This window comes from Heloderma suspectum, chromosome 2 (assembly GCF_057233095.1).
Source record: "Heloderma suspectum isolate Gila_16-S chromosome 2, 16-S_ref, whole genome shotgun sequence".
Taxonomy (NCBI): Eukaryota; Metazoa; Chordata; class Lepidosauria; order Squamata; family Helodermatidae; genus Heloderma; species Heloderma suspectum.
This window is the reverse complement of record NC_139459.1, coordinates 193937243-193949621: the sequence shown is the minus strand read 5'-3', so window position 1 is coordinate 193949621 and position 12379 is coordinate 193937243. Positions and strand designations below refer to the sequence as shown.

The 12379-nt window shown below is 39.6% G+C and overlaps 1 protein-coding gene across 4 annotated transcripts in view; it reads left to right on the top strand.

The window, feature by feature from the left end:
- The window catches only part of RACGAP1 (Rac GTPase activating protein 1), a 38734-nt gene extending 26608 nt beyond the window's left edge, over positions 1-12126 (top strand). For 2 of the 4 annotated variants that reach the window (XM_084837146.1, XM_084837144.1), the window contains 10 exons: positions 411-528; positions 1239-1366; positions 3115-3279; positions 6251-6346; positions 6601-6799; positions 7786-7891; positions 8121-8253; positions 8403-8538; positions 9489-9597; positions 10545-11561. In XM_084837146.1, coding sequence (XP_084693272.1) covers positions 411-528; positions 1239-1366; positions 3115-3279; positions 6251-6346; positions 6601-6799; positions 7786-7891; positions 8121-8253; positions 8403-8538; positions 9489-9597; positions 10545-10620 — 1266 coding nt within the window. In that variant the 3' untranslated portion in view covers positions 10621-11561. Of the gene's footprint in view, positions 1-410; positions 529-1238; positions 1367-3114; positions 3280-6250; positions 6347-6600; positions 6800-7785; positions 7892-8120; positions 8254-8402; positions 8539-9488; positions 9625-10544; positions 11562-11721 lie in introns of those variants that run through there. The other 2 variants (XM_084837145.1, XM_084837147.1) reach the window with 2 other exon arrangements.
- The last annotated feature ends 253 nt before the right edge of the window (positions 12127-12379 follow it).

Genomic DNA, 12379 nt, shown 5'->3' with positions numbered 1-12379 from the left:
GCTTCACTTCAACATAGTGCTATTTGTGTGCTCCCTGTCCTTTCAGTGAGTCTACATTGTGTATGCACACTTTGTGAATGACTGTTCTTGGACAATCCTGTAAGTGGTAGAACTTGAATTTCAAGATAGTTGCTTGTCAAGGAGCAGATGATATATGGAAGCCATTCATACGCTACTTGCCTATGCATCCTGTCATTTTCATTGTCTTGTTGGAAGATAAAATGTGAATGCAAAGTGTCCTGCTGCACCCCAGCAGCTATCTTCTCAGGTTCACTGAGGATGCCTTTATTTTGAAGCCAGGATTTTGAGCTGCACTAAGTTAACATGGATTACAGGTTTCATATGCTCAGGAGGAGAGAGCCCCTTAACTTCATCTTGCAACTGTTAATCTCTTTGACGTCTTATTTTAGGGAAATGAATCAATAGTTGCAAAAACAACCCTCATGGTACCTAATGATGGAGGCCCAATTGAAGCAATCTCCACTATTGAGACTATACCTTGTTATGTTGGAAGCCGTAGAAAGGCAGGTAAGTGTGAGCTTTCAGATTATTATGCCTCAAACTTAAATACTCTGACTTCCTTACAACCACAGCCTTTAAGCCATGTTTTTCTGTAGCCATACAGATGCTGATACAAATGAGAGTTATTTTCTGTGATTTGGCACTTCAGAGGAGGCTCTGGCTATTGAAGTTCAACAGAAAATGGGAACATGTGTCTAGATTATGTTTGAAATTGGTTATGAATTAACTAGGAGCAGACTTTTGTTTTGCTGCTCATACCACAGAGATATATTCATTTTCAATCTCTTGCTCTCTTTTATTTTATAACAGAAAGAAGGGAAAAACACACTCCTGAAATATTTTATCTGTTCTGCTTAAATCCATCCTGCACATCTGTTTCTATTTCTACTTTAATAAGGATTAGGGAGGTGCACTGAAAGCTGACTGCCAAATATTCCACTCTCTGAAGTCTGAGCTCTGTGTTGGGAAAAGGATCTAAAAGTAACCTTTTGGATTTTTTTTTTAAGTCAACACTTCATTATTTTAATACTAAAAATAGGAAAGGAGAGACAAGATTGGATATTTTGAAACTCATCTTTCAAGCTGCATTAGTGTGCCATTGCAAATAGGAGTTGTGACATGTGAGAAATGGCATATTCACTAGTTTAAATTGGGGGTGCCTACTGTCAGTTTGAATCCTATATCAAATCTGTAAAATGACTATCTTCTCTACCCAGCCATTCTACAGCCTTGGAACAGTGACTCAAGCTTGGGAAGCAGGAAACTGGAAAACAGATCTGAAACAGATGGATCAAGCACTCCTGGGAGCACTGGGATGAGACTACATGATTTTGTATCAAAAACGGTGAGAGAGCAGGCAATTATCACCCTATCTGAATTCCTTTTTGTTTCAGGGTAGGCTTGTTAGTACTAGCTGGTTACTAGTTTCTGGGCCCAATTTAAATTGCTTGTTTAGATCTTTTTAAAGTCCTAAAGTTTTTGGGCCCAGGATATCTGAAGAAATCCCTTCTTCTGTATGTGAACCTCTTCCTCTGCTCCTGAAGTTCTTGAGAACTTCAGCTGAGGCTGTGTTCTCAATAGCATCATCTCTGGAGTTAAGTCACATGGAACAGGGCATTTTCTGTGGTGGGTACCCTCCTCTGCACAGTGCAAACGCATTTAATCATCTGTTGCTTTAATTCTGATTAAGATACCAAATGTACAGTGAAACCATGGTATAACTTGTAAATCCAGCCTTGGGAGGGCATGTTTAAGGGGACATCAGCAAGTTATTTTCTTTTTTAAAAATGTATAATTTATTTATTTGACAAATGTAATAAAACAATAAGAACAATAAATATATACAGTGTAATAAACATAGTATGAAAGGAAACATTGTTCCCTGATATTGTTTCATTGTGGGCTATTCTTAGCAGAAGTGGTCACTATACAGATCACTGTGATTTCACCCCACAAGAATTTTATCAAATCTAACCAAAAGATTTCTGCGTTTCTGGGGATTTATAATCATGGTGATCTTTGTTTATAAATGTAATAAATAGAAAACAGGTTCTTTTTGACACTTTGCAAAACGATTGGAAAAGCAGGGAAACTGCTTTAATTATGGCTTTCTTTCTGTAGATGCTTAACCATAATTTGCAAACTCACTTCACATCTTAGTCTGCAGCCAATCATTTTAACCATAGTTTGTTTTTAAAATGTATATCTCGTCTGTCATCACAAAACAATCCCAGCATGGGTCACGATGCACCATGTATCATTATAAAACCAATACAAATGCCTCGTAACCAGTCAGTATCAAAAAAATTTCAACACCAGCCATCGGCTATTTTGCTGAAATGCATAGGCCCAACCATCAAATCAAAATGTCTTTTCATGAAGGATCCTTTTCACCTGGCGCCAAAAGCAATGTTGGTGGCAGTCTGACCTCCACAGGCAGAGCATTCCACAGCCGGGTTGCCACCACCAAGAAGGCACCATTAAAGTTTCAGAAGTTCAGAAATCATAAGGTGATGGTATAATGAAAAGGGCCTCCGCTGTAGATCTCAATTCCAGGGTAGAATGGTAGGGAGAGGCGCTCCTAAACTTTTTAGGGTTTGACATGTCAAAACCAGCAACTTCAGACAAGGTTAAGGAAAAGACATCCTAGTTAAGCATTATATTTTTCATAGACTGAGTGTAACTGCCCACAGAACTTGCACTTGCAATGACGCAGCTATGTGGTACAATGTGGCCTAGCTGCTATTGTGCCATAAACCCCCTGCGCAGGGAGGCTCCTGTGGCAAGCTCATGGAGTAGGGAGTTGGTTAAAGTCATTCTGTTTATGAAGGCTGACTAACTGATGTTGCTGCTATGGTGTGTTTTTGCTGTTCTTACCTAGGATTTTAATGTTTTTAAAATGGACTTTTAATATGTTTTTTTAACTTGGTGGTTAGCTGTTTGGAGAGCCTCTCTGACTGGTGGGATAAAGATCTTGAAATGAATAAACTACTGATTATGATCACTACTTACTTTTATCGGGACTAAATGTATTTCACCACTTATTCCAGTTCAGGCCAGTTCCTTATACACACACACATTCTCTATCCCCAGGTTATTAAACCCGAGTCATGTGTTCCATGTGGCAAGAGGATAAAGTTTGGGAAGATGTCCCTGAAGTGCAGAGACTGTCGGGTAGTGACACACCCAGAATGTCGAGACCGCTGCCCCCTGCCCTGCATCCCTACCTTAGCAGGAACCCCTGTCAGAATTGGAGAGGTATGCTTCTGTATATGAGATACCTTCAGTGGCCTGCAGTTGTATAATTTTCTGTGCGATCTGAAGAATGGGGAATGAGGCTGAAGTGGGTGAAATGTAATGTGTAGCACAGCTGTGAAAATACCCTTGAGGCACCTTGTGCCCAAAGTAGCAGCAACATTCTTTTTTTTTTAAATACTTTTTATTCTATTTTTTATCTTTATAAATAAAATAAACAGTACCAACAACCAAATCAGTAACTACAATTTCCCAACAATACAGTATTCTTAGGAGGACACAGCAATAAGGAAAGAGAAAAAGGAAGGAAGGAAGGAAGGAAAGAAAGATACGAAGGAAGAAGAAAGCATGAAAAAAATATATAAAATTTATTTAAAAGGATTAAATTTAAACTCTATTACACAGAAACTTCAAATCCCATTCTACTTAAAATTATACCTATAACATTGGCAATATTACAATTCAATACAGCATAAATAATCAACCTTACATTTCAATAACATATCATCAGTCTTATAACAAGGAAGCAGACCTACAATTCATTTCCAGTAACCATATATTGCCCTTCAGCTAACATATAATAGTAAAGCTTAATTTAACCAGCCAAAAATCTTACTAACCAGTCTCATAATAATGATAATAATAGTAATAAAAAAGGAAGGAGATTAAAAAGGATAAATAATAATAATAACAAATCACTAATAAATTTCATAATGTTATATAATAATAAAGCTTAAAAGCAGCCTTACAACAATTATTAATGTATTTTGTACGAGATATATAAATGAGTGTGCGCATTTCTATACACCCTCAAACAGTAAATTTAAGTACAGTATATCATACCCATTTTAAAAAGAAAGGATTTAAAGAAAAGAGAGAAAGAAAGAAAGAAAGATGAGAGAAGAAAAAAAAGGATGGATATATATATGAGCAATTATCTCTGGCCTAGCCTGAATCTTACAGACTAAACATGGCCAGTTAACAAAACCTGTTTGTAGATTCCAGTTCATCGGGCTGGAACAGAAATCTCACGTGATTTTCCATTTAGCCACGCCTCCACCATTTTGTGATTTAGAAACTTCATCTGGCCTTCAGAAAAAATGCAAAATGTAGCAGGATATTTTAAGTGATAATGTAAGTTCATTTGTTTTGCCAGATTTTTCGCCTTGCTAAATTGCCTTCTTTTATCAGCAACTTCTTTGGTGTAATCAGGAAATTGCATAACTTTATCTTGTTTCCAAAGAAGATTTCCGCCCTTTCTTGCCAAATGCAGGATATAATTTTTTGTGGAGATACTTGCAAATTGGACTATAATTGTATAACCATTCCCTTTGACATTTGACACACAGAATGCCTGCTCAATATCAAGTGAATAATCAGATGGCACAGGGAGCATCTCTTGCAAAAGCTTGTCTACAAAATAGACACATTTACATAAGTAGGTAAATCTTTAATACCAATGATACACACATTTGCCCTGTACGCAAAGGCCTCCAGTTGAGAAATTGTAACAGAAAAATTGTTGAAAAAAGCTTGTGACATAGTCTCGTTCCCTGCCACCTGATCTTGCAGCTCATTAACCTTCGCCTCCATTTTTTGCCAAGAAGTGTTGATTAAATCCACAGCCCCTTGCAGGGCGGTGATGGAATTTTGAATTGTATCCAACCTCTTAGCCTGTTCAGCAAATTGTGAAGACAAAGTTTTTATCAGAGCAAGTAATTCCCCTGTATCTTCAGTTCTCGGAGCCTTTGCCAAGGGAGGTATGGGGGGTGGGGTGGGGTAGGCGAAGATCCCTTTTTTCGCCTTGATGTAGCCATCCTTTTCTTCAAACAGATCTTGCAAGTCCTCAGATGTTGGTATTGCTTAATCCATAAACTACAATGGAGCACGTCAGCCCTGATTTCTCCTAATTAGATAGGAGGTTCAAAACAACTTTGAGTGATGATTAAGCTCTGGCAGGCTAGTCTTCCAAAACTTCATCCAGATGCTGCTCCTGCCTCCCCTTTTAATTCCAGGGGAGAGATGAAAAGGTTTTTCAACCTTTAAAAAAGCTGTTTGAGATAGCGTCCTGCGGAGGCTCTGCGGCATACTGCAAGGGCGACATTGGCTCCGATTGGAACAAAGTAGCAGCAACATTTTGAGGAGATCTCTTCCGCTCTACGAGGCTGCCGTTGAAACAACACATCTGTTAACTGAACCTTTCTGTAACAGCAACAGAAGCTTACCCTATAGTTTTAAGATGTCCTCTAGACAGTGATCTAAAGAAAAGCTTTTGCTTTATACGTCCTATTCGTATCCTTAGGGTATGTACAATGTGTGGTTTTCTTGCTGGCTATCCCTACGGCATGTTTGTATTGGGCCAGATGTAAAGAGAAAGGTGAGCAAAACAAGAAGCAGAAGGTAACAGTGCTTGACAGTTTGCTAGGGGAACAATCGGAGAACAACTGCTCAATTGGATCTTACCACATGTTATGCATACCTAGGGTTTTTTGGAAAGATCTGAGGATATTATCTTCAGATTATACAATATGAAACAGTGAGGGAAGGAGGAGAATGTGATTTCTCTTTACTAGAAAGGCTATAGCCTTTCTTGTTATGCTTGTACGATATACATCCTTTTACACTGGCCAGGGAGCATGTGAAGTTTCTTCAAGCATTCTTAGTGCCTCCCATATTGATGATATTACCTTCCTTTTCTTCATATTTGGCTATGGTCCATAACAGAGTTCAATGATAGAATCTTAAACTTGACCTTTGGAATGTGGCACTTGGCTACAGATTTTAGTTAAAAGTTATTCTTTGCTCCCTGTTTTCTTGAAGTGAAGTTGTGTGGTGTCTTTCATTGTTGACTCCATGGATAGTTTACTGTCAAACTGTCCACTAAAAGACCTGAAATCTGTGTCTTTCAGGGTCTTCTATGAGACTTTTGTGAAATTAGGTACAGATGGGAAATCACTGTGTGTGTTTTTTTCAGGGAGCCCTTGTGGATTTTGTATCTCTGACTCCTCCAATGATCCCCTCCATTGTAGTTCACTGTGTGAATGAGATTGAGCAGCGAGGGCTGCATGAGGTAAGAGTGAATTTGAAAGATGTGGACCTTGTTTATGGAATTGTTTAGAGTGAAGACAATTATATAGTGGCTCCCCTGGGGGCTCTATTTGACAGAGTCTGCAGACACCAAATATACACAGCCTCTATCAAAAGGTGCCTGTGCAGTAGTTATGGGTATAATCCTAAGCATTAGGAAGTGGGTTTCATTGAAGCCAGGAGGATTTCTAAGTAAACATCTTGGGGATCATGCTTTAAAGATAGTTCTTTCAACAGAGAGGCCTCTACCGAATTTCTGGCTGTGACCGCACAGTGAAAGACTTGAAGGAGAAGTTCCTTCGAGGGAAAACTGTGCCCCTGCTTAGCAAGGTAGAAGATATCCATGCTGTATGTGGCCTCCTTAAAGACTTCTTCCGCAACCTTAAGGAGCCCGTTCTCACCTTCCGTCTGAACAAGACCTTTATGGAGGCGGCAGGTAAGAATTAGTTCAGGACTGTCACCAGTGACTAGGACTTGTTGAGTATAAACCATTGCTTTTCTCCATGTTTATAAAACACTGGCTCTCAGTCTTTCATCCCAGGTAAGACACAGAAAGTAACTAATGATTTGATCCTCTGCTGTTGTGTTAGAGGCAGACAAAATATAGGCTGCACCTGATACCGATGACTGGATAGTAGAATTCGAATTGGTTTCTTAATCATGAGTGACATATGCCAAGGAATACCTTGGCATATGAAATACCATTCTGGAGTAGATTACAATATTTCCCCAAAACAGCAACTGCTGTGACTTGCTACTTTGATTCCTTGCCCAGCTGACACAAAGAAACTTCCCTCCTCTATCCCCTTTCCCTTATATAGTCTTCTGGCTTGTTATCTTCCTACTTGTCTGACTGAAAATTGAGTCTTGTGTTTTTAGTAACACAGTAGAGGCCCAAGACTATAACAGTAAAGACATAATCACGTTATTAGAAGCCTCTCTTCTTCCCAATAGTTTTGTATCACCATAAGGAATGACACCTATTTTTCAAGAATCTTCTCTCTTATTTTTATTCTTCTCCATTTCTATCATTATTTCTATCATTATAGGTAATGAAAAACCTTAATACATTACTAATGGGGAGGTGGGGGACACAAAGACTACATGGCTGGGAGCACACTTATCCCTAACCTGGTGCAAACTGCTTTTAAAACTCTTCAGCAGTGTTTCTGTAGGTCTTATTATACATTAGGGAAATACCAAATAGTTTGCCTATTTAAATTAACTTTTCCCTTGCTAATATTGAGTCTGGAGGTTCTACTGACCTGATGTCCTAGAATCTTGGGTAACAATAACTCCTATTATAGGCTCAAGAGTAGATATATACTGCTAACACTTCGGATACAGCTTTATCTCTTTATGGAACCTATTGATGTGTTAAAAGCAATAACAGAAACACCATTTTTGTGTTTCTGTTTAAAGAAATCGTGGATGAGGACAATAGTGTGGCAGCTATGTATCAAACTGTTGGGGAGCTCCCCCAGGCTAACAGGGACACTCTGGCTTTCCTCATCATACACCTGCAGAGGTAGGTTCAATTGGATTGTATGTTCTCAAAGAGGAAGTAGAGAAGGAATGCTATAATTCTGTTTCTTTAGGCTCGTGTGTGTGTGTGTGTGTGTGTGGTTGAGGAAGGTGTTGGGAGAAATAAATGAAATCCTGAATAGTTCATAAGCCAAGAATGGCAGACTTGCCATTTTAGAGTATTTCTCCTTGCACAAACGCTCTGCCTAAATTTCTCTGTTTCTCTTGTCTAGAGTGGCTCAGAGTCCAGATACCCAAATGGATGTTTCCAACCTGGCCAAAGTCTTTGGACCGACAATTGTTGGTCATGCTGTGCCAGATCCTGATCCTATGACACTACTCCAAGACACAAAAAGGCAACCTAAAGTAGGTCAGCAGTGTGAATAAATTGAGGCAGAACATGAATTTTGACCATATTGTCTGGTAACACAGAATCTATTCATGTTTGTGTTGCTTGGCGTTGATCTGTGCCATTCTGAGAGAAGAGTTAGTCAGATACCTATGTGATTCTACAGGTTGTGGAGCGACTGATCTGCTTGCCTCTGGAATATTGGAGTCAGTTCATGATGGTGGAACAGGAAAACATTGAGCCAGCACATATCATCGAAAACTCAAATGCCTATTCCACACCTTGCACACCAGATGTGAAAGGTAATCATGCCCTATTGTATTGCTAGCCATGATCCAACAAGTATACTAACTGAAATTCGGCCCTTTCATCAGATAGCCTTGCTTCTTCACACCAGTTTCTTACTGCTAGCAGCTGGTTCTAATCCTAATTCAGGCTGTTGCATTTTCACACATGCCACCTCTCATCCACCTCGTTTCTACTTAAGCAGCCCCTTTTCTTCACTTCCTTCCTGGATGTCTGTTTGGTACTAAAAGTTGAGATTGCACAATCCTAAATGCATATTCTAGGAGCAAGAGAGTTACAGAATATGACTAGATATGCCATAGAACATGGAGGCTGCTTCCAAAAATGGAAACCCTTTGTTGAATTCCTCCTCCTCTTGCCTGTAACATGTAGTAATAGAAAAGCATAGGAGTATCATGTTTTGCCTTTCCCTGCCCAGTAGCAGCCAACAATGTGGAACAGATCCCGATACCTCCACACTGTGTTTCCATTACCACACATTAAGGGGAAAGGAGAGGGGGTTTGACAAGGGTTTCCATTTCCAGTGGCAACTCTATATTCTCCATGTCCAGCCCCTCCTACATTCTGTTAAGAGAACTGGTTATGCTACTTAAATCTATATACATTCTGTTTCCTTATTGCAAGATTTGAAATTCTTTGGCAGAAAACGTGCATGGCAATGATGGTTATTTGGAGCACGTTAGTAACTCTGAATAGTACGGTGTGCATACTCAAGCCTCATTCTTTTTAACCAAGAGGAAGCCGCCTAAATGAACTTGGCAGTAGAAACTAGAGCGAGAAATGCCACTTTATGGTATTCTATATCAATTTTGTATATGAAGTTAAATAAAGCATTATCTGTTGCTTTGAGACTATTCATAATTACGTCTCTAATGTTGGAACTACTCGATATCCCGAGTTAAGAATGCTAACTGCAATGTGACGCCTGTGTTGTCTTGTTGCAAAGTGAGCATGTTGGGGCCACTCACCACTCCAGAGCAGCAGCTGGTAAAGACTCCCTCAAGCAGCTCGCTATCCCAGAAGGTCAGGTCTACATTCAGCAAAACCACACCAAAGTAAGTTGGGCAGTTGCTTCCTTAGTCTAGTGAACAAAATATTTTCCTCCACCTTTGCTAGACTCCTAGAGCCTTTGGCTGAGTTATTGTAGCAAGTCAATGTAGCTGGGCAATAAGGGAATAAGCATGATTTCTGAGGGATATTGTGACTTTTTTCTAACTATGTGATGATGGGGGGGAATGCTTTGAAGTCTGACAAGACCAGCTGGGGTAGAGTGGAACAAAGTGGATAGTTGATCCATGTCCAGACAGTAAATGTTCCAAAGGAGAAGTACAGTGATACTAGCTGAAAGAACCACCATTCGCATTATATCACTCGATGGTCTTATAGGCCCCTTCCAACCCTACTATTCTGTGATTCAGCATAGATGGCTGCAGTGTTTCTTGTGGGACATGTAAGGTTCTCGTGTCTGCTTTTTCTTTAAAGGCAAGTTCCTTATGGGACAGCTGTGATATTTAAATGTGATGCTGGGTACCATAGCAGCTCTTATATGCATCTGCCTCTAGACAGTTTTGCTGTAGCTAAGAAAGGGTGATGTATTATGGTCGCTAGGCAACTGCAATGCACAATCTTATATATTCCAGCCCTATCAGTGTGGGCCAGTGTGAGTGTAAGTTGGCTACTGCAGACTGCTAAACACCCAGGAATGTCATCAGCACTAGTTGGGTAGGGTTTGGGAGGGTGGGAGAAGGGAAGGCAATGTGTGTAAAGATGAGCATACTTGCGCTAATCCTAATCTCTTAGGCTGCATACATCTTCTGTACTTGGCATTGTGAAATCTCTAATGGACACTTTCTGAAAATGTGAAGCATAGACTGGGCAAATACTAATGACAGATGGACAAGGCCATCTTCCAAGAGGGAGGATGTTCATCCACCAAGCAAATGCTATGACATACTTTGTGAAAACTATTTCATGCTGATTCTTTGTGTTTCCTTTTCCCTAGATTTGCAAGCAAAAGCAAGTCTGCAACCAGCCTTGGACGTCAGGGCAACTTTTTTGCTTCTCCAATGCTGAAATGAAACATGGTACCATTCTGAACATCTACTTATAATCCAATTATGAACACCTACAATAAAATCCAAAGTTGCTTCTTCACTCTTCCCAGCAGCATTGTGTACTAAGATCAACTGTAGAAGTCTGTTTAGTTTAACTGAGACTTTTATTTGAATTTTACTGTGCAATGTAAAAGTATATAGCACCATATCACATTTATTGTAGGGAAATAACTGGCAGAACCCACTAAGCATGTTGGTAGGGAAACTGCAAGAAGTTGTTTTTGAAAATGTTTTCTGTAGCTGGGAAGTTGCCTCCATCTGTTCAAAACACCCCATTATTGTTTCATTTGTGTGTTGTGGCTGGAAAGGAGAGAATGCATTTTGTGCCGGCAGTAATCCTCCTCATTTCAAAGAACAGCCATAATCCTTGGGGAAATGAGTGCTGATCCACTGCATAGGGAAATTGTGTGTGTTGAAACTACACTTACACTCTTCTGGTTAGTCTATTTTTAGTGAAACCAATGCCCTTTTTCTTAAAGTGTGTACACTCAGAACTTGGTCATGTGAAAAATTGAAACCCAGTGTTCCATTAGTGCACACACACTGCTGTATATTTGAGGTTCTCCCTTGTGCATCAGAGAAGGGCACAGAATGAATGTGATAATGAATTAAGTATCTTAACTTTACAGCCACTTTCATCTCTCGCCTTCAGAAACCTAGCTTAGATTATAAACCTTTCTGCCAAGGTGGATTTTCAGCAGGGCCCTCAGTGGGTGCTACTTGTTGGTGAGATGCAATGGATAGGCTCATCTGGCCTGGTTCTTCCCAGAAAGTTCTGTCTTACCAATATCTGTAATAACTGCTTTCCATTTTGTAGAAGTATTTTAAGTAAATCTTTAAAAAAAGATTTTAGAATCTTTTTTTCTAAAAGCCTGTCAAGAAAAGTAAATCTTAATATGACCCATATTGTTTTGTGATGTGTTCAGTAATGATTTCCCATAAAATGTGGCAGTATTCAGGCTAATGCAACACTTCACCTTACCCCCAAAACTTCACAATGCTGTAATCTATGGCGTAAACCTAATGTTGCATGAGCAGACTTCCCCTTGCTCTTTTCCCCTGCAGCTGCCGTGTGTGTTCCAAATCTGCTCCAGATTTCCAAATCTACCAACCCTCCAGAGCGGATTTGGGATGGGGGGACCATTCTGCCAGCAGACAGGTGGGGTTTAATACAACTGTTTGAGATTAAGAATTTTGTATTTTCCTATTGATTCTTGATGGGTATTGCCCTTCTGCCAATTAATGGAGAATACCAAAAACACTTAAGTGGTGTGTCCAAAAACACTGTACATTCTTTAGAGTGCCGGAAGATGTGAATAAACAGAGAGACTGTGCAATACCCTAATCTCAGCCAAAAGGCATGAATAGAATAATTAAATCTCTCCAGTGTAGAACTTATGCTTCATCTTAGCTTTCTTGCTGTTCTGTACAGGCAGTCAAAGTGAGCATTAAAGCACAACTTTCTCTGTCAACTTTTAATGACGGCTGTAAATGGCAAAACCTCCTAGACCTCGCTTTCCTTTTTTTGGAATGCAATGTTGAACTAAGGCTAATGTACATGCTTATGTTCCCCATTTTTATTTTGTGTGAGCTAGGTGGTCTCCACTTCCTACAACAGATGGGTACTTCCTCTGTGTTAGAACTAGACCTTTTAGAATGCTAATGAACATGAAATCTCTCAGTTATGAGCCCTCAAGATTAATCAAAGGACAAAGTTCAACAA